Source organism: Macrobrachium nipponense, chromosome 19, assembly GCF_015104395.2.
Source record: "Macrobrachium nipponense isolate FS-2020 chromosome 19, ASM1510439v2, whole genome shotgun sequence".
NCBI lineage: Eukaryota > Metazoa > Arthropoda > Malacostraca > Decapoda > Palaemonidae > Macrobrachium > Macrobrachium nipponense.
The window spans coordinates 60,118,269-60,139,254 of record NC_061088.1 but is presented as its reverse complement, the minus strand read 5'-3'; the positions used below and the strand labels follow the sequence as shown (position 1 = coordinate 60,139,254).

Sequence of the window (20,986 nt, the reverse complement as noted above, 5' to 3'; positions counted from 1 at the left end):
TTGCATCATTTTTAATTTCCTTTGTGTGTAAGTAGTTATTCACTCCCTCAATAAAAATTTGCACAGGTTGAGACAGAACGCCATCGACAATGCCTCGAAAAGGGCTGACTCTTGCATTTATGTTAGTTATCTTATGCACCAAAGTTTGACTGTTACCTGCTTTGGCCATTTGTCTTTCTCATAGAAACTCTTATGATTCAGGATTCGCCCCGACCTCAATAACTTCGATATATTTATCCCCACACAAGCCACCAACACAAAAGTAATAATGTATCATTCAATATATTTATCCCCACACAAGCCACCAACACAAAAGTAATAATGTATCTTTCACCAATAAAAGAAAATTGCATGCACCAATTCCCACGCCACATATTTCCCTAGTAAAATATCCCTCGACTCTATAGAAGGAGATCTACTCTTTCACTTTTGCAGGCCAAGCTTATCAGCTGTTCACAACAATTACAAGGTCAAGAGCTGGTCTACAGAAAATGGAAAGAGGCGAGTGAGAGAGAAAACATAACACAAACCTTTGCTGGCTGGCAAATGCTGATCCTAGCATGATCAATCAGCAGCCTCTCTCCTCATGCTCACATTCAAAAATGAAACGTCGTACTACTCTTTCCACTTTCCAATGCATTGCACTTACGACATACCCCTAATGTCCGTTGAATCCTGTAGGGATACCAAAATTAAATACATTTGTGAGTGAATTGTTAACACCAACAAAAAAGAAAAGGCCCGGTAATAACAAAAGTAAACTTAAGATTTACATCCTCTAGGTTTCGGCATGTGAACACGAAGTTATTTGCTCTCCCCTAGTGTGTAATATTTATTTACACTTGCAACCACGCATAATTAATTCCTGTCATCACTTTATTACTCCCACCTTAAGACATGTTCTATCCTTAAGCACTAGCTAACAGCATTGCCAAGTGCCAAGCCCAGCTTACACCTGAATTCTGCTGACTACAACTTAAACCCCTTTTTGTCTGTAATAGAGAGTCAGTCGCCAAATATACATAATTATAACCATTTTCCCTAACATCTACCTAATTTATCTAACGCTAGTTTCTCCAGAAATGTAATCTATAGGCTTGAATGCCTTTTAACCGCTGCCACCATTCTAACAGGGGTCAAAATGACCCCTGTTTAAATAATAGGAGAGAACTCCTAACTGGAAAGTGAACCTACCTTTGAGTGTCATCTCTGTAGCTAGCTGAAAATCAGTTATTAAAAACTCTAGGCGAATTCAAACTCCCGCTATTACAAAAATAATAATCTTTATTTCCCAAACATGAAAATGAAATAAAATGAGTTAAAGAACATCCCTAAAATCATTAAACCACCATTACTCTTCCACGAAATCCTATTAGATAAGTTCCCCCCTTATCTACTTCTGTCTGACTGTTCATCAGTCTTTATCAATAACTGTCAACACTATTCATCAGTCTTTATCAATAACTGTCAACACAAGTCTAGAGAATTCCTTTTAAATGGTGACTTCGAATCCATCTGAAAATGAGAATATAATTATCAAACATTGAAATGCATCAACGTGTATAATGGATAAAAGTCTTGTAATCTTTTTCTACCAGTCCCCTCTCGAGAAGCTGAACTCAATGTCACTAATAAAATATATAACTTTTGTTTCAAAGACTTTTCACTTTACCTTTTCCGATGGATCTTAGCGCCTCCTCAGATCTCCAAAGTCTCTTGTGACCACTACGACTGTTTGTCGTCTAATTGCCTGTTAATTCCCATACTAGAGATTATATCTCATTCACTGGTTCTAATGGACGTATGGATATATGCACACTACTGAACACACTAACACATGCACGCTAGTCTATTCTATGCGTTTCCATTTCCCATGTACACATTTTATCTAGTGCACGTATTCGGTGACCTGAAGTGACCTGAAGTAACCTTTCCCTGCGGTTTACCTCATCTCTCTGGAATCTAGTCATCATCGGCATGTTTTCAACTTGTGTCTCATATCAGCAGCTTGAGGAATTCACTGTTTTGCACCTGTCTCTAAACACCAAGCACTAAGGATATCAACCCCATTTATTTTAATATATATCTACTTATACATCTGTACAGTGCCTTAATACATATATAAATCACGTGCAACTAACTCACACACACACACACATACACACACACACACACACACACACATATATATATATATATATATATATATATATATATATATATATATATATACATACTATATATATATATATATATATATATATATATATATATATATATATATATATATATATATATTATATATATATATATATAGGGAACGACCAAAGTCTGATTGGGATGCTACAGTTCTCTGTAGCAGCCATGGCGACAACAGATATGCTTTACAATATTTATCTTGCTGATAGCAACAACAAAAATATACTTCTAAATAATATGTTTAGTGAGAGGGTGGCTTTCGTTAATTGTTAGCATATGATACTAATAATATTGAATAGTTAACTATTGTTTTATGTTGCTCCATTACTTTTTTAATATTATTTTGTTCTAATTTTAAAACTGAATTACATGCATGTTGCATAATCCTGAAAGACGTAAATAGTCCTATTCGTATTTTACGTTACTTCGCTATATTGAATATTCTCATTTGAAAATTGACTCTCGAATGGTTTATAATTATGAATAAAGACTTCGGCAGACAAGAATACTGTTTTTGTCAGCAGCAAAATCAGTCTCTTAGTTTTTCGATTACTTTAGAATATGGAGATTGGTTTGTAATCTCTTATGATCGTTTTGATTTTGTTTCCCCGAGTCAAAGTCATTCTAAAAGATTTCAAAGAAATATTCTAGACATTCAGGAATGATGCTGCCATTTTCAGCCTCTAATATACGAAATCATTTTCCATTTGCAATAATTGCTAGTGGGCAGCCTGTAGTGTGTAGAGTGCTTTATCTGGCCGTAATATTACCTACGTATTCGAACTAATATTTGTTGTGCTAAACTGACAGGGAAATGATTGTATATCAAAAACAATACAATGATTGTGAGGAGAGTCTGGTGAACTGTTTTTAGACGAAAATGAATATCAGTCATAGCATTTGGTATATTTTTCGACCATCGATGAAATTCAAGACGTCTGTATTTACAACTGTGAAATTCTACTTTTTATATATGACTGCCACGGACTGTTGTAATTTGTCTTCTTGTCCTGTCACTATATAGTGTTTTTATGTATTTCGGAATGTGGCAAACATGAGACTAATGGTTTGCTCTGTTTTGATATTTTGGAAGAGTAAAGATTAATACTCTACATGAAATAAAAAAAATCGCTGCTTCCAGAGAAAGTGGTAAAGCCTAACAATATTTCCTTACTGTCTGTCTATAGTTTTCACTTTCATTTAAGAATGTAAACAGACGTTGTCTTCTCTTTTCAGGTAAGAAGAACTGATGACGTCCAGAATCTCACAACTATGAACGAAGTGCTGGGCATTTTGGTGATGTACAAATGTGCTCCTATAGGGTGTTTAATTAATAAGCAGCTCTCATATCAGTGATAATTGCTCTCGTTCTTTTCATTGATTTATAACTATCAGATATTACAAGAATCTATGTATGTAATCTGTGTTTGCATATTGTGGCGTGGCGATACTTCATTGTTTCAATATATAGCATATGAAGAAATGAAGGGTTGAGAAGAGTGCAAATAAAGGAAAGAAGAGTTGAAAAGATAAGCACACATGCAAAGTGGGATCAAAGTCGTTTCCGAAGGTTGTTGAAAGAGAGTCTAAAAGTATGTAATTAGATTGGTATATAAAACCATCGGAAATGTTAACAGGGAGAAGGAGGAGAAGATTTAGAAATGTCTGAATGGCTGGTAGGCAAGAGGAACTGCCGAAGATTTATTTTTCCGGAAGAGAGAGTGAGTCTGCTAAAAAAAAAAAAAAAAAAAAAAAAACTCAATTGTAGGAGAGTTCGAAAGCCTGCTGGTAGACCTTCTGTGTAGCTACGTGTATGAAATGCTAAATGCTAAGAAAGTTTCATGCCTTGCAGGCAGACACCGTATTGTAAAGGGAATATATATATATATATATATATATATATATATATATATATATATATATATATATATATATATATATATATATATAGGCTATGCAGGTATATCACATACATCCATTCAGGAAATCGCAGACAACCACATCAGAAGAGGCATTTATTGAGACGTTTCGCACATACAATGTGCATCTTCAGTCTGTTGAGATAAAAACACATACATATTAACATTCAATAAGAGCAGGATTCTTAATATAGTAAAAAAAATACAAGACTAAAATTAACTTAAAATTGACAAAAAAGAACTAAAAATAGACAAGTAAAAACGAAAAAGTAAAAAGTACAAATAAAAAACAAATACCAAGGCGCAACCAACCGTTAGCTGAGAAGGAAGGAGGTAGAATGACTAGACTTGGACAAGAAGTTAAAGCGTTGACTATGCCAGATAAAGCGGAGAAGATGAAACTCCACTATTCAACGAGGGAACAAGATGTTTGATATATAATGACTCTAGAGTGGTTAGGTAATCAGTCTTTAACTGAGCCTAAAATAGAGAAGTGTTGTTTCTTAACCTCTATCTTGCAATTGATTGCGTGATTTTTTATGTTGGAGTGTTCAGGCCTACTTAATTTTTGACCCGTCCAAAAACTCAAGCCCATGTGACTGCAGTATCTCATCTGTAGCAGCCTCCTAGTCGATCCAACGTAAATTCCGGGACATCCCGGGCACGTAAATTTGTATACCACGTTAGATCGCATGAACTGCTGCAGACGATCTTTGAAGCAGAAAAAAGAACCTATTTTGCTTGGGTTGTTAGATATGAGTTTTATCTTTAGACATGGAATTTCACTTTCAATAATTCTAGTCAGGTGTTGTGAAAATTTGCTGTTGTATATATATGTTACGGAGGCATACATTAGTTTCTTTGGTATACGTCTATCATTGGAATGGGTGGTTTAAAATGCAAAGATAAAAGTTTGTTAACAATATTAAAAAATTCATCCTTAGGGTACGAGTTTCGTTGGAAGATATTAAATAAAAAATCAATTTCTTTATGAAAGATATCCCAGTTTGATGAATACTTTATTGCTCTATGAACCAGAGTGGAGATGGCATTAAGCTTAAAACTCTTTTGACAAGAGCTATAAAAATTATTAGAAAGTCCCGTATATGTTTTCTTCCTAAAAACTGAAGTGTTAAAAATTGAATGATCCCTAGTAATACAAATATCAAGAAACGGTAAGGAATTACCGTTTTCGAGTTCCACAGTAAAATTAATGTTACGGTGTTTCAAATTAATAAACTGTATAAATTGTGAAGCTTGCCATTCGTATCTAAAAAGGGCGAAGGTATCGTCCACATACCTTCTGTAGAACAATGGCTTAAAAGAATCAGGACAAGAATTCAAAAATTCTTGTTCAAGACTAGACATAAAAAAATTTGCGAATAATGGACCCAAGGGAGAACCCATGGCCACACCATCAACCTGAGAATATAATTTATTGTTAAAAACAAAAGCTGAGTCTTGAACAGCAAGTTCTAAGCACTGTAATCAATCTTGAGAGTCACTGGCATTCAGGGATACAATTCCCCAATGTAGGCACCGGTGTTGTTGAGTGAATGGCACTGTTGATCTACAGTGGCAGGCACACAACGGGGCAGTCTACACGAATCTACAAAGTATTCCTGCATGAAATACTGGTAATTTTGCAAGCAAAAGTTACGCGGCAAAATGCAATACTTCTATGGAAGATTAACTTTTCGCGATTACATGAAACTGCTGTAAACTTAAGCGTTGTTTTAGAGTAGTAAAATTCTATCAACGTTACGGTTGTTATATCATACAAAATACTCACTAGTCTCGTAGAGAGAAGGGAATCTAGGAATGGGAATGAAGTGAGAAAACACAGGTGAAAATAAGAATGAGTGCTAAGAACAGAGATGAAGAGGCGACAGAACAAATGTTCTATTTCAGTTACCTTTTATGGCAGAATGACGGGTATAGTCTGTACCAGGTCGTTGGCCAGGGGATGTGGGTTAGTTGCAGGTCTTTACCAGAGGGTAAGAAACAATTTTTCAACAATTACGAACCAAGCCAGATCTTGATTTTACTAGCCCCTTCAGTGTCAAGACGATGTTTCAAGGATAGTGGTAGGCAGAGTCGTCAGGCACTGGACCGCTTCCGGTTATTGGGCACTGCAACAAAGCTGGAGTCGAAGACCAGACTCAACTTCCGTGAGTAAGCTATCACTATCATAGTGATACCTCTAGGCTGGGGCAGTCTGTTGCGCTTTACTCATCACAAACAAATGCGATTTGGTGGGCCTATCTAGGCCATATTTATACCCTAGTATTTTGAATCAGTGGCATATTGTCCAAACTGGACATTGTTCTCAAAAGCCAAGTCTGAGTTCGTTGAGAGGCAATTCTTCTCGGCTTCTTTCATCTTCGCCGCTAGTCGCCTACTGTAATCTGAAAAGACATTTGAACGGCGGAAGGAAAGTGCGAAAATAGAGAGAACAATACAAGTGCAGATGGTTCGAGAGAGGTCAAGGGGAAATGCAGATGGGAGGAAGCGTAGTTGGGAACTTGAGGGTCCAAGGAAAGTGCTTAATGGTCGGGTCAGGTAAAAAGGAAGGCGAGGTCAGGTAGAAAGTTAGGAATAAGCCAGAGACCCCCTCCCATGAAACGTGACTTATAGTGGCTTGGCAGGAAATTCTTATTTAAATAGCTGTTTGCAAAACTGAACTGGGACCATATTACAATCGGAAAAGGGCGCGAATCCCTTAGGTGTGAGTGACCCTATTGTGGTGGTCTTGACATTGGTCAGCAGCCCACCATTTGTCATCCAGAAGCTAATCCCAGGGAGAAGCCATTAAAAGGATTTTCGTCTTCGTTCATTAGAGCAATACAAAGGGGGAGGGGGGAACTGCTAAGTCAAAATGACTCTCAAAGGGAACCTTTATTCGATAGTGATGCTGAAGGGAAATTCTCGACTAGTGTTTAAAATTCATATTTAAGTTTGTTATAGTCTTATTTGAAAATAATATTTTATGGCAAAATATCTCAGGTTAAACAGAAAAAAGACAATGGTCTCAATTTAACATAAAGCGTTTTGATAAGAATAAAGAAATAAATTAACTTTTATAAAGAAATAAGAGACTATCTAATGTTATCATAAACAAATACCTATGCCATACTATGTAAGAAATTTGAATAGCCTGAAAAAGATAAACAACCTAAGAAAAATATATGAATAGTTTGTATCACAAAATTACATTGCATTTAATGTTCCATAATGATGTTTGTTGTATAATTAGAATATATAATATGTGCAATGAGGTTCACAAGACAGCTATTTCATATATATCCTAATTACACAAGTTTGATAGAATGAAAATATTTCATCCTACCGCACTGAGTTTTTTTCTTTTTTTTTTTTTTTTGTACATCACACTCATTCCTCCATTGACTTGAATTTTCACAAAACCAAAATCTGTGACTTCTATTGAATTTTTCTACATATGCATATATTTATTCTTGAACAAATCTTGCAATCACAAGGAACAGGAAAATCATCAGGTAGCTGTTTTCTATATATCCACAATTATTTGGGTATGGAAAGCATTCTTTGTCATCTAATATACTGTAACATCTATTGGCCTTAAGGTTAGCTCTTTTAATGTGTAGCTTGAGAGAGGTGGAAGTTGGTGGAAGCTTTGTAAAATCAAAATTTTTCATATGATGGTATTTAAAAGTGCGGACGTCATCCATCTTCTTTAATTCTTTTGCCAAGACTCTTGTTAAGTACTCTTCAGCATTTTGTATTGTTATATCTGACAATTCCACTCTTCCAAAGTCTTTGATAAGGTAAGCTTAGTATTTAGCTCTCGAAAGAGCTGCATGCTTCGATCCGACTTTACTCATAACGAGTGTCACAACCACTAAGTGAAGGAATGTCAGGTAAGGTTTCAAGAATTTGCTCTTCTACTGTTTCACATACGTCATGCACTGGAATGTATGTTGTTTGTCCTTTTCCAGAAAGGGTACAAAATCTTTTTAAGCCATTTCTTGTAGCATCATTGTCCGATGATGCTATTAGCAGGTTTTCTACATGAGTAGCTGTAACTGCATGAACAGTCTTTCATCTGCTTCCTCAAGGACAGAACTTAACTGGGGCACTTTAGTTATTTGGCCATTCTGTCTTTAAGTAGTATGGTGTAGGCTTTGAAAAATTTCTGAAGCTGATTTATATATTTGAAGCTGATTTATATATTAATGCCCAAAAAGCATCCAAGTCTTTAGGTCTTTAGGTCTTTAGGCCTTTAGGAAAGGTTGTCATATTGCTTGTAATAGTCATATCAATAGGATTTGTGTTCATACACCTGAGCCATTCTTCAGCTTTAATTAATACTGTTCTCATAATACATGTCAAAATACATGTCAGTTCTGTCTACATTTCTTGACAATGACAGAATGCTATTTAAGATAATTTCTGCAAATTCACCAAAAGTTTTCACAAATTTAGTAGTAGCTGGAGAAATTGTATGGTCATTAAGCATAAAATCAAAGATTATGCAAGTGGTGCATGGAGGACTCTGGATGGGTTGATCTTGCGTATCTGTCACATTTTTTCCAGCTCATGTACCAGTTCAGATTTGTTGGTTTGCTGTATTGTGCTATCTTTTGTTAAAAAGAAAGATGTACTTGTTAGCTCATATGATAAGAGCGTATCATCAATAGAATAATTACGATCTCTAGCTATTTCAATTATCCTTATAGCATTAGATGTTTCTTTTCCTACATCACTGCTTTTTACATTAGCTTTAGATTTAAAGCCCCTTTTTTCTAGTTAACGGGTTGCTTTGACTTCTGTATAAACATTTGGTTACGGAATTCATAATATTATTTTCGTCCCTCAGTGATGCGATGCAATTAAGTTTAATGTGTATCATGCTTGATTACATCATGAACGGCCAAAGCGTCTTTCCCTTTGGTGTTTGCAATTATGCCTCAGTCTTTTGCTGTCTTGTTATAGCACATCTCTAAACCTTGATCCATGCCTACATTGCTAAAATTCCTCGCTCTATGTTGACCTACAAAACCCTCTCTTACAAAAGACTGAAAGACACTGGGTATTTTTCTTCAAGTTTCAAGGACTCTTCTTAGTAAACAGAGCCCTATCTTGCATAATTTAGCTTTCCATAGTAAAAGAATAATGGCAGTGCTCCCTGAAAAGCAGATCAGATAAATGAAGCTTCCAGTCTCCTTCTATCTTTCAGTATTGGGACGAGTTCATATTAAAAAAAGTTTCAGCAATGTAAGGTCTGAAAAATGGTACAAGTTTTTGACATTTCAAGACATCATTTAATTTTTTCTAGTGCTTGCCAGTAAAACAGGCTTCTCTTCCCCTTTCCTCAGAAACATCATAAAGTCTGTACGAAAATCTTTTACTTGCTTTTTTGCACTGTAATGGTTCTTTTCTACACAGAAAACTTCAAGATTCTTAAGCTGTGTAAGGAGTGACTGATTTTTGTCATATTCTGTGTTGGCAAAAAGTCACTCAGTTGTATTCGCTGCATAGCTTCTGCAGTTACAGCCATGCTTCGAACTCCTCTTGAAAATTGATTGCCTTTTAGTACATTCTTGACCACTTTTGTACCAAATACTTCAGTTTCTATCAGTACTTCTGCAATGTCCTCCAGGTATTGTCCTGAGCAGTTTATGATTATTTTTGTGTTGTGAAAGGAGCCTAAACCAAGAAAAATATTTTCAGATTGAGAGGGAAACAACAACTGAAGCTTCTTAGCAATGTATTAGAAACTTCCATTGCTCCATGAAGCCCCACTCTTCCGATTCACTTGCTTCATTGCATTTTGGAAGTTTACTGTAGTTGTGCAAATAAAGGACTGCTGGTTACAGAATATGGAAGAATGTGAACACTTGCTGAAATAGTTTTAAGAAGATGTTTCTCTGTTAAAAGCGATTGAAAGCACTCCATGAAGGTACTGTTACTGCTTCTGAAAAACTGCCACTTTGTAGGTTATAAGATGACAAAATTCATGTCATTAACCCAGTGAAATCCATAGGTCTGATAAATGGTACAAGTGTCTAATATTTCAAGACATCATTTAATTTTTTGTGGCACTTCCCAGTAAAACAGAAATTTGAGTCGATGTGTATGCTTTTTCTCTGTGGCTTCTTCAAAAACATAGGAAAAATTATTTTTGGCATACTTTTTACTAACATTACAACAAATAATATAAGTAAATGACTTTAGAAAGGGTAAAACATGGTGTGAAAATTTTTTTTGAACAACTCATTTACGTGACAGACAAATTTTTGGGCACAACCGATTTCGGTTTGGTGGCCATCTTGGCGGCCCTCTTGGCAGCCATCTTGGAAAAAATCTCCCCATACCAGAATCGTGTACCCAAGCTAAAAATCATTCATAGACGTCAAAGGAACATTTTGTGAAGAGAACTGCTGCATACACCTCCGTACAACAATTAATCTAGTAACTCAGTTTTTTCATACAAGCCTTATTTACCACTAGTGAGAATTCTTTCATCGGTTTTATATGTACACCATACATTGGTGTCACTTCATGACACATCAGAGTAGGCACTGTTAGGTGGATTAATAGAATCAAGTCAAGGGGATGCAAAGTGGGCAAACTAAGAAAATAACAAGGGAGTTACATTATAAAGTACAACAATTTAACAAAGGGAGACATTTCACCTTGCCTCTGGAAAGCACAGTGAGATGCTTGGGAAGTTGACTGGGCTCCTGGCACCTTTCAAGCTAAATTGTATAATTGAAAAATTGAGTGCCACTCAATAGGGAAAATTAGATTAAATGAATCAAATAAAACAATATTAAAGTCAGATGGACCTGTCTTATAGAAAACGGGTTGTTTTCAAATGACACCTGGCTAACTGAAGTCAATCCACAAATGAAACAAAATGAGACATCTCTTTTTGAACACAGATATGTTCGTTCAACCAACTAAAGTCGTATAGTACAATAGTCTCTTCACTCCGTTATACGCGATCATGGGGTCTAACAAAACTGACAATTAATTGGCCCGCAGAGACCGACAGAGGTCCTGTCAAAAGGAAATATGGCCCTCATTAGAATACATTATAAATGAAATATTAAAATGAAAAGGTTCACTGCACCGGCCCTTGTCATAAAGAAGTTCAAAAGAATTTGGACACTAAAAAAATAGATTAGTAAAAATAAAAGCAATTACTTCTCTATGGTCTTGTTCAAGGTCTCTCTTGCGGTGACTTAGTCTTGAAAATCAGTGAACGAAGACCTTCAAGAAGGATATAACACAATGTACATAAGTATGAACTCTCCTCGCAAGACAGTCATTTTTAGTATGATGTCACTGACACTTAACGAGTTCATACAGATTCACACATAAGCCCTCCACCCATCAGCAACTTCCATTGCAGGAAAATTCCGCGAGGCACCCAGGATCAATTCAAGGAGAAATAGGTTCAGCAAAATATCACCATTGGAGTATAGTCTCTTTGACTCCGTGAGAGCCTGTTATGTCAACTAAGATTTCGAAGGATGTAGCATCAAGAAAAATGTTTCGACGCATTTGCTTTTCCGATCTCCTGAACTGAGATTCTGCTATCAATTTTACAGAGCAGCAGAATGGTCTATGCACATGCATAATTGCTGAATTGTAAAGTATACGTGGGCTACAACTATATATACATATATATATAATTATATATATATATATATATATATATATATATATATATATATATATGTACGTAATATACACATATATATACACACACATATATCTACATATATATATATATTCATATTGTTTAGGATTTTAAGTCAGAACCAAGGAAAGTTAAGACCTCTTTATAACAAGATTCATTCATCCTTGCGTATATATATGCAAGTTGCCCGTGTGAACTGAAAGCCTCTATTCTCTCGAAAACCACTATTTGCTCCCATTGGCTGCTCTGGAGTTACTCTCCACAGGGAACCTTGGATTAGGGTGGAGCCTAGCCAGACGAGATTTTAAAGAGCGAGCCTCGAGGCTACAGCAGCTACCTCTCAGAACCACTCTGAAGCAGGACTTCCTCAGACTTTCAAGACTTGCAGACTCCACTTCAACCCCTTCTGCTCCCCTGTCTCCCCTGGGGGGATCCTACAAGTGTTCATATACCTCCATAGTGCTCAGAAATATCAGCAAATAAGAAGACTACCAGGTACTGTGAGACATAAATTTAGTGCAGTCAGGGAATAATTTTGCCTCTTGTCTGTATTTCATTTCCATTCTTCCAAGGCGACTTTCCCCCCTTCTTTGTCCAGCTTCTCACTCCCCTAATTTTGGTTCAGTGCTGTGATTAATTCTCTTGTGATGCTAGTAAACATCCCCTAGTTCATTCAAGCAATGTAATAGCCCTTTCTGTGTAAACTCCCATTCATTTCATGCCCCTTGAGTGGATTGTAATATTTTTTTGCTAAGAGTAAGTAGTGTGTAATGTTCCCCACATGTTCCCTGCCTTAGTACTGATGCTAGAATGCAATCTCTTTGCAGACAAACATCGTACGATGCCTGATTGTGAGAGAAATTGGAAACCTTTTGGAATAAGGCTTGTATTGAAATAACCCGTTTTGTGCAAATTCTGATCTCCGTGTCTGGTTCATTTCCCAGCCACGTTTTTCCAGTGGATCGACAATCAACCACCTTATTAGTTCCTGGACTTACCGTAAATTAAATGTAAATATAGTTCATTTAAAACTAAAGTCCAGAGTTTATGTAAATTCCTTCTTTTTTTGGGATCACTCGTCCCTCCATTCAAGGCCATTTTAAAGTGTTAGACTACATTTTCAAGGAGGGAATGAGCAGGTCAGAACAAAATGGTGACCATTTCCAGTCTCGTGTGAAAAGGAATTTTCATTTCTAGTCTTGCAGTGATAGTTCTTATGAGCAAGCAAAAAACAAGGTTTCCCCATTCCCGACAGCAGAAGAAAGGTGAATTTTATTTTCTAGTTATTTGTGTAGAACTAGGTATTCTAATTAGGGGTGTATAAAATCTGACTGCCTTTATAGCGATAGGAAGATAGAACGATATGCATAAAGCATATAGGTATTAAGGGAGTAAATTCAAAATGCAAATAAGTGCCATATTTCGGGAATTCCAAGCGTAAATCGTCGAATCTCGTGTTGTAAAGATTTTGTATAGCTAGGAACTTAACAAGAATCAGCGCGTTGTTGTCTCTCTCTCTCGCGGTCACTTGCAGGTCTAAAAAGGAGAGAATTTAAATCCCTGGCCACGTGTCTAATCTAGCCCAATCCATTGCCCCATTTATGAACAAAAGAACAGAGGAGTAAATAAGTAAAAAGAAAAAAAGAAAAAAACAACGTGTTAGCATAAATTCTTAACGTTAGAATAAGGAAAATCAATGGTAAGCGTTTTTTTTTATTTCCGTGCAGAGAGAAATAATAATGGCAAATACTTATTGTTTTACACAAAGGGCAAATGGTTTTCCCTTTCCCTAAACTTCCCTAACGCGGCCTTGAAAAGCCAGGTGTGATTTCCCCCCTTCTGTCTAGCCGATCCATGTGAAGGCCAAATTCTCTGGGGATTTAAATTGGCGGAATTGGAAGGTCTTAGGTTCGCAAGAGATAGCCAAGGTGATAAGGGTATATTAAGGAGTTGTGTGGAGACGGTAAATAAGCAGTGGTGAGAGATTTTATTCTGGTTCTTCCTCTTCCATTCAGTTTACGACACTAGCGTAAAAAAAGAATTCTGAACATAGCTAGGTTGAAAGGGTAAGATAGACCTGGGTTTTGCGTTGGTAAAAAAAAAAAAAATGTTTATCCCCTTTTTGTCTTTGCCTTGAGACATATAAAAAGACCCGATCTATACATTTTATTTTATCAACTGCATGGGCCATGTTTTTACAAGTTCAGTTTTCTGTGAACACATGCTACCAAATCCTATATTTATTATTATTTACAACCCAGTTAAACTGGCATTTACAGATCCCATTACAAAGCCGTATTCACGTTGAGGTTTCCGTGTTTACAAGATTCATTTGCTAAAACCCGAGTTTTCATGCTGAGTTTTCCGTGAATTCGTGGCAAGATTCTTTTTTTTATTTACAAACCCATACTTGCGTTGAGGTTTCCGTGTTTACGAAATTCATTTGTTACCCCGCGACTTTTCACGTTGAGTTTTCCGTGAATTTGTGGCAAGATTCTTTTTTGTTATTTACGAACCAGTACTTGCATTGAGGTTTCCATGTTTATGAAGTTCATTTCCTACACCACGACTTTTCACGTTGAGTTTTCCGTGAATTCGTGGCAAGATTCCTTTTTTTTATTTACAAACTGTAAATAAAAAAAAACTGTAAATTACAGAGATTTTACGGCGTTAGTTTTCCGCCGTGTTACGCGCCAGTAGTGACTGTATTTACAAGGATTTTAAGGTCATCTTGCTAAGTATCAGCGCAGAGTATTCCACATACCCCTGGCGACATTTGCAGTTTTGCGACTGCCTTCCATCCTATTCATTTTATTGCTGAGGAGATGGCCAGTAACGCAGCACTGTAGGAGGTCAGGGTGTTCGTCGAAGCTGGAAGAGTCATGGGGCTGGAGGGCACAAAACTGATCAATTGGGTGAACGATAAAATGAAAAAAGCTGCAGAGAGAGAGCCTGCCAGGCAGCCGAAAGGGAGAAGGAGAAGGACGCACAAGAGAGAAGAGAAGCAGCTAAAGGAGCATTCCAAGCAGCCAAAAAGGAGAAAGAAAGAGAAGCCCAGAAGAGAAGAGAAGCTGCAGAAAGAGCCCATCAACTAGCAATGGCACTCCCGAGTGTCACGCCCCCTGCGCCACCTCCTTCAAACTCTCACCTCCACAACATGGGCACCCTCATTAGGACTTGTTACGATAACGAACCCAACACTTGGCTCGGTCATGTCAAGCAGGCGTTCGAGAACTTCAATCTAACCCCTTAGGATCTTCAGTGAATTTAATGGACCATGATCTGTATCAGTCCATGTTCTCCCAATACCCTTTGAAACCCTCAACGAAGACGGTGATAAAAGGGGTTGTGTTGGGCAACAGACTTTTGCTGGGCCGTCCTGTATGTAGGAGACACAGGATATCGGTCCATACAGGTGTTAGTGGCATAACGGTTGGGATACTGGGTGTTTTTATTCCATATGCAGATACAAGCGAAATGGAGGATACAGAGGTTAGTATGGGGAATACCAGCGGTGGTGTCGGTTAGCATACCAATGATTGGGATATTTTGGATAATTGCAGTGACAATGGCGGTTATGATGGGGATATCAGTGATAATGGTGCTTATAATAGGGGTACTGGCGACAGTTGTGGTGGTATTAACAGTGGGAATATGAGAAATGACAATGGTGATTCTGATACTGGGGTTATGGTGGATGGAATAAGGGATACTGGGTGAAATAAAGGTGATATTTATGGGGATGTGGAACAGGAAAGTACTAACCACAAATATAAAGGTGTTTTATCAGTGGATGTTATTTTAAATCCAGGTACAAAGACTATGGTGAAAGTCATATCACATTACTGTGATTCATATACATACATCGAGTTACAAATCCTTTAATATCTAATTCGCTCTACCTTGGAATTAATATATTTACATATATGTGGTCTAAGGCTTCACTGTGCGTCCTGAATTTGTTGGTTTGTCAAATTTCTTATCGACTAAAAAATCCCCTTCGGTTAACATATATGAAAATATATTAATTCCGAGGTAGAGTGAATTAGGTATTAAAGGACTTTTGTAGCTTGATATATATATCTAATTATATATAATATACATATATATATATATATATCTAATATATATTTAAGTATATATATCGATATATAAATACAATATAGATTAATATTATATATATATATATAATCTATATATCCATATATCTTATATATCTATATAATATATATATATATGTAAATATATATCTAGTAATATATAGATATATATATATATATATATATATATATACATATATTGTGACGAGCTGTCACATTAAATATTGCAAATAAAAAAAGAATGATTAAAAATACAGTTTTGTATTTTCTGTAAACATTTTTGTAAATTGTTCTGTTCGTATTAAGCACTTTCTGTACCTGTAAATTGTTTCTGTTCGTATTTAAGCACCTTTCTGTTCCTGTTTAAATGCTCCTTGGACAGTACTTTAAAAAGTTTACATTTGTTCTGAAAATAATGTAACAGATGAGAGAATCACAGCTGTTCATACAGTCAACATCTGCTCGCTATTTTTTATTGGTGCTTAATTGTGGTGTAAAAGTGATTATTATTATATATTAGTGGGTGCATTATAGTTTTTGTATTAAAGTTAAATATTTCTCGAGTGTTTCCTTATTCTTGTGCCTGGATCTTGGTGTTTTGGGTTATTAGATTATTTATTAAGTGGTATATTAAGTGCTAAGTAAAGTTAAGTTTAAAGTGAACATAATTCAGTGATAAACTGCAACAGACATATTTTGTTTTGGTGGTAAATTTTTTTTTATTATTGCCCGCTGACTGGTATTATAACAAGGCCATTACATCGTTACCATACCACCTGGTAAAGAATATACTTGCAGTGGTGACAATATTTGGGGGCCTGTCCGGGATTCATATTTATTCATGTGACCGTAATTCTTCATGTGACTTCGTGTTTCATGCGACTCATGTGATTTCATGTGTTTCATGTGACGTATGTGATTCTTGTTATTCAGTGACCTAAGTCACATAGTTGATGTATATCATGTGATTTATGTGATTCATGTGATTTATGAGATAAGTGTCTGTTGCAGTAAATAAGCTTAAGTATTAAATTTTTCACACCAGATCCAGACGGGCACAATAGTAAGTTGCACTGTTACGAATAGTAAGTGATTCTCTCCACGCATATCCGGTATCGATGATTTGGAGGTATAGTTGGTAGCTTAATGTTAATCGACTGGGACCTGTGTTAATTCACTATCGATAGTGCCCACCCCTTTTCATGAACCACCCTTTTAAGATTCTTCCCAAGCCATTAGACTTCTTCCGACAAACACTTGCGTTAATCCGGATACCCTGTCGATGAGCTAACCTGAATCTTCTTTAATCATAACCATTGAACTAGTTCATTCCTTAGTTAAGACCATTCCGTTGGTCATTTCATTACTTGATTTTGGTTCGTTTTGCGCGCATTAACATGTTCGGACCGATATCGCAATCTTATTCCTCTTAATTGCGGGATTCTCTTTATCACTTGTCAATATTGAGAAGTCGTTAGATTTTTATTTTCACTTTTGAATTACCAGTAATGCTCTCACCTGGTTTAAATTATAATTCAGTCCTTCGAAATTGAACTTGGTTATTATTAGCAGTTGCTTAAGACTTATTAAATAGCAATTATTTTTAAGGTAACTAGCTTATTTTTAAGTAAGTTTCACGATTTTGTGTGCCATCCTAACTTAATTCTTTGCTAAGCATGTTCAATTTAGAGTAATTCTTGCTTAATCCTAAAGATGAACTACCAAGATTACATCTTGCAAAGAAAGCGGAACTCTTGACTATCACCCAGAAATGGCAAATACCTTCAGAGTCCTCCTATGTCAAAGCTAGATTGATAAGCGACATCCTCCAATTTCTAATTGCAAAGAATGTAGTTAAAGAGAGCGACGAAGAAGTAGAAGAAGTACGTTACCTGACCGGTGCGGTTGCTACCAGTAAAGAAGATCCAGAAGTAACCAAGATGAAACTACAATTGGAATTGGAAAAAATGAAGATACTCAATGCACGAGAAGAAGAAGAAAGGGAAATAAGAAAAGATGAAAGAAGACGAGAAGCTGCATTACAGGAAGTAGAACTCCAAAAGAAATTAGCGGAAATAGAATTGTCGAAAACAAGAGAAACTGCTAACATACAACTTAAAACCAAGGAAGAAGAACGCAATCTTCCTGAAAAGTTCGACTTCAACAAAGCAAAAAAGCTCATTCCTACATTTGATGAAAAAGAACCCGAAGTATTCTTCGACACTTTCGAGGATACAGCCACCTCGCTCGAGTGGCCGGCAGAACATTGGGTAATGCTCATTAGAAACGGTTTCAAAGGTAAGGCAGCTTATGTTTCCTCGCAAATGATTACTGTTAAGGATTATCAGATCCTTAAGAAAGCTATTCTAGACGCTTATTCAATCACAATAGAAGGATATCGTCAAAGTTTCCGCAATTCACAAAAATCTCCAACCCAGACATTTGTGGAATTTTGTGATACTAAAGTTAGAAAATTTCAAAAGTGGATTGACAAAGCTGGAATTAAAGAATTTGAGTCACTTAAAAGTCTGGTAATCATGGAAGAGTTTCTTAGAAAAGTGCCATTTAACATTGCTAACTATATTTTAGATAAGGAGGAAACTGATCTCATGAAAGCAGCTAGTCTGGCAGATGACTATTTTCTGCGCCATAAATCGTATAAACCTGCCCATAATAAAACTACCTTTTTTTCAGACAGATTTTGTACTTACTGTAAGCAGGTAGGACATCCCATTGAAAAGTGCCCAGATCCTCAGTGTAGAAAGTCTGAAGTCAAAGAACATAAGCCTGGTAAAAAACAGGATTCCAAGAAAACGATGCATGTGACCGTCCCTACTCCGGATTTAGATTCCTTCAAACCTTACACATGCCAAGGTTCAGTAAATGGTAAAAAACAGGATTCCAAGAAAACGATGCATGTGACCGTCCCTACTCCGGATTTAGATTCCTTCAAACCTTACACATGCCAAGGTTCAGTAAATGGGAAACCTGTAGTTTGTCTTCGTGATACAGGATCGTCTCAAACCATTATCAACCTACCACCACAGGAGCTGACAATGAAGCAAGAATATGTTGCTGTAACGGACTTGACATCGACCAAGACTCTACCCTTGGCTGAGGTAACACTTCAGTGCCCCTACTACACAGGTAAAGCTTCTGTTGCTGTGTCTAATAAACCCTTGCCACATCCATCAATACAGGTACTGATTGGTAATGACCTTGCAGGGGCCAATGCTTTGAATTTAGTAGTAACAGATCCAGATGTCATTCTGAAACAAGAACTTAAAGTAAATGAAAATAAAATTGTTCAATCTGTATCAAAAGTTCCAAAGAAAAATAAAACTCTTGAAACATCTAAAGTAGAGAAGGCTTTGGAATTAGTAAATTTAAGCAAAGTAAAGTTTCAGCAGTTGCAGAGTTATGATCCTAGCCTTACGACATACTGGAAAAGAGTAAAAAATCCATCAGATAACCCCAAGACTCCTTATTTTTATACTGATCACGGCTTACTCTTCAATCATTTTAGATCTTCCAAAGGACCAGTAACTTCCACGTGGCATGACTGTCACCAGCTTGTCTTACCAGCAACCCTTGTACCACCACTTCTAGATTTGGCTCACACCTCTGAATCCCATCTAGGAGTTAATAAAACCTATCACAGAGTTTCACAGGACTACTTCTGGCCAGGTATAAAGAAAGATATTAAGGAGTACATAATGTCCTGTCATCAATGCCAGGTCACAGGTAGGCCCAACGAGAGTATTATTCGTGCACCTTTGCAGCCCATCTCTGTACCAAAACAACCTTTTGAGAAAATAATTATTGACTGTGTAGGACCTATGCCTAAAACTCGGAAAGGTAACGAGTACTTGCTAACTATCTTGTGTCCTACTACTAGATATCCCATTGCAATGCCTATTAAGAACATTAATGCCAAAACAATCATTGGTCAGCTTGTTAAGGTGTTCACAACCTTTGGATTTCCTAAGATTCTCCAATGTGACAGAGGTACTAATTTTACCAGTAAGCTATTCAAACAAAGTATGCAAGAGTTTAATATTCACAATGTCTATGCTTCGGCATATCATCCACAGACAAATGGAGCTCTTGAAAGGGTACACCAGACCATAAAAAATCTTCTACGTAAATACATGGTGGAGACTGCCCAATCATGGGATGAAAATTTAGACCTTCTCATGTATATGCTACGCAGTGTACCTAATGATTCGACTGGTGTATCACCCTTCGAACTTATGTTTGGCAGGAAACCACGAACAACGCTAAGTATGGTGAAAGAAAATTTCATTCATAATAAGGAGGAGGATACTACCACCCTGTTAGCATATATGAAAGAACTGAAAGAAAAGTTCCTTTCCATGTATAATTTTGCTAATGAAAATCTTTTGATTTCTCAGGAGAAAATGTCCAACCTTTACAACAGGAAAACAAAGCTGCGAGAATTCAACATTGGCGACCAGGTTCTGGTTTATCATCCGATACCAGGTGCACCTTAAGAGAGAAATTTATGGGACCCTATACCATCGCCAGTAGACCTTCCAAATTAAACTATATAATCTCCACACCTGACCGACGACGTCCTACTCAAATGGTACATGTTAATCTTATAAAACCATATCGTGCACCTGCTAATGTGGTAAGTCACATCCCTTCTCAAACGGTTTCTGTTGATACCACAGTTCAGTTCAAAAACCAGGAGGTAGATGAAGAAACTCCTTCAGAGGATAATCTTGTATCATGGAAGGATCTTCTCAACAGCCAAGTATTAGAATCCTTGCCAAGTTATCTTGCAAAAGTCCCGCCTAATCATTGTAAAACTTTAACTAAGTTACTGCTGGAGTATTCAGATGTTTGTTCGGATCAATTAAAAGTCAGTGACACAATTAAGCATGATATCATTTTAGAGCCAGGAACTACACCCATAAGGCAGCCATATTATAGAGTAGTTGGTAGAAGACTGGAATCTCTAAGAAAGGAGGTTCAATACTTATTAGATAATAATTTAGCTGAACCCAGTACGTCACCTTGGGCTTCACCGTGCATTTTAGTACCCAAAGCCA

At 36.6% G+C, this 20,986-nt stretch overlaps 2 protein-coding genes across 7 annotated transcripts in view; both read left to right on the top strand.

Annotated features, from left to right (window-relative positions):
- LOC135217401 (regulator of G-protein signaling 9-like) overlaps window positions 1-20,986 on the top strand; it is an 835,664-nt gene that overhangs the window by 25,932 nt on the left and 788,746 nt on the right. The gene's annotated exons all lie outside the window — the stretch shown is intronic.
- Window positions 16,336-20,417, top strand: LOC135217384 (uncharacterized). 3 transcript variants are annotated; one of them, XR_010315121.1, is made up of 4 exons: window positions 16,336-18,782; window positions 18,879-19,652; window positions 20,003-20,192; window positions 20,324-20,417. XR_010315121.1 is itself a non-coding variant. In XM_064253231.1 (3 exons), exons 1-3 carry the CDS (start codon window positions 17,849-17,851, stop codon window positions 20,017-20,019), a joined length of 1,725 nt encoding a protein of 574 aa, XP_064109301.1. In that variant the 5' UTR covers window positions 16,336-17,848; the 3' UTR covers window positions 20,020-20,412. The 3 variants fall into 3 exon arrangements, 1 of the variants encoding a protein (XP_064109301.1); XR_010315119.1 differs by having other exon boundaries at window positions 20,003-20,197; window positions 20,324-20,416; XM_064253231.1 differs by having other exon boundaries at window positions 20,003-20,412.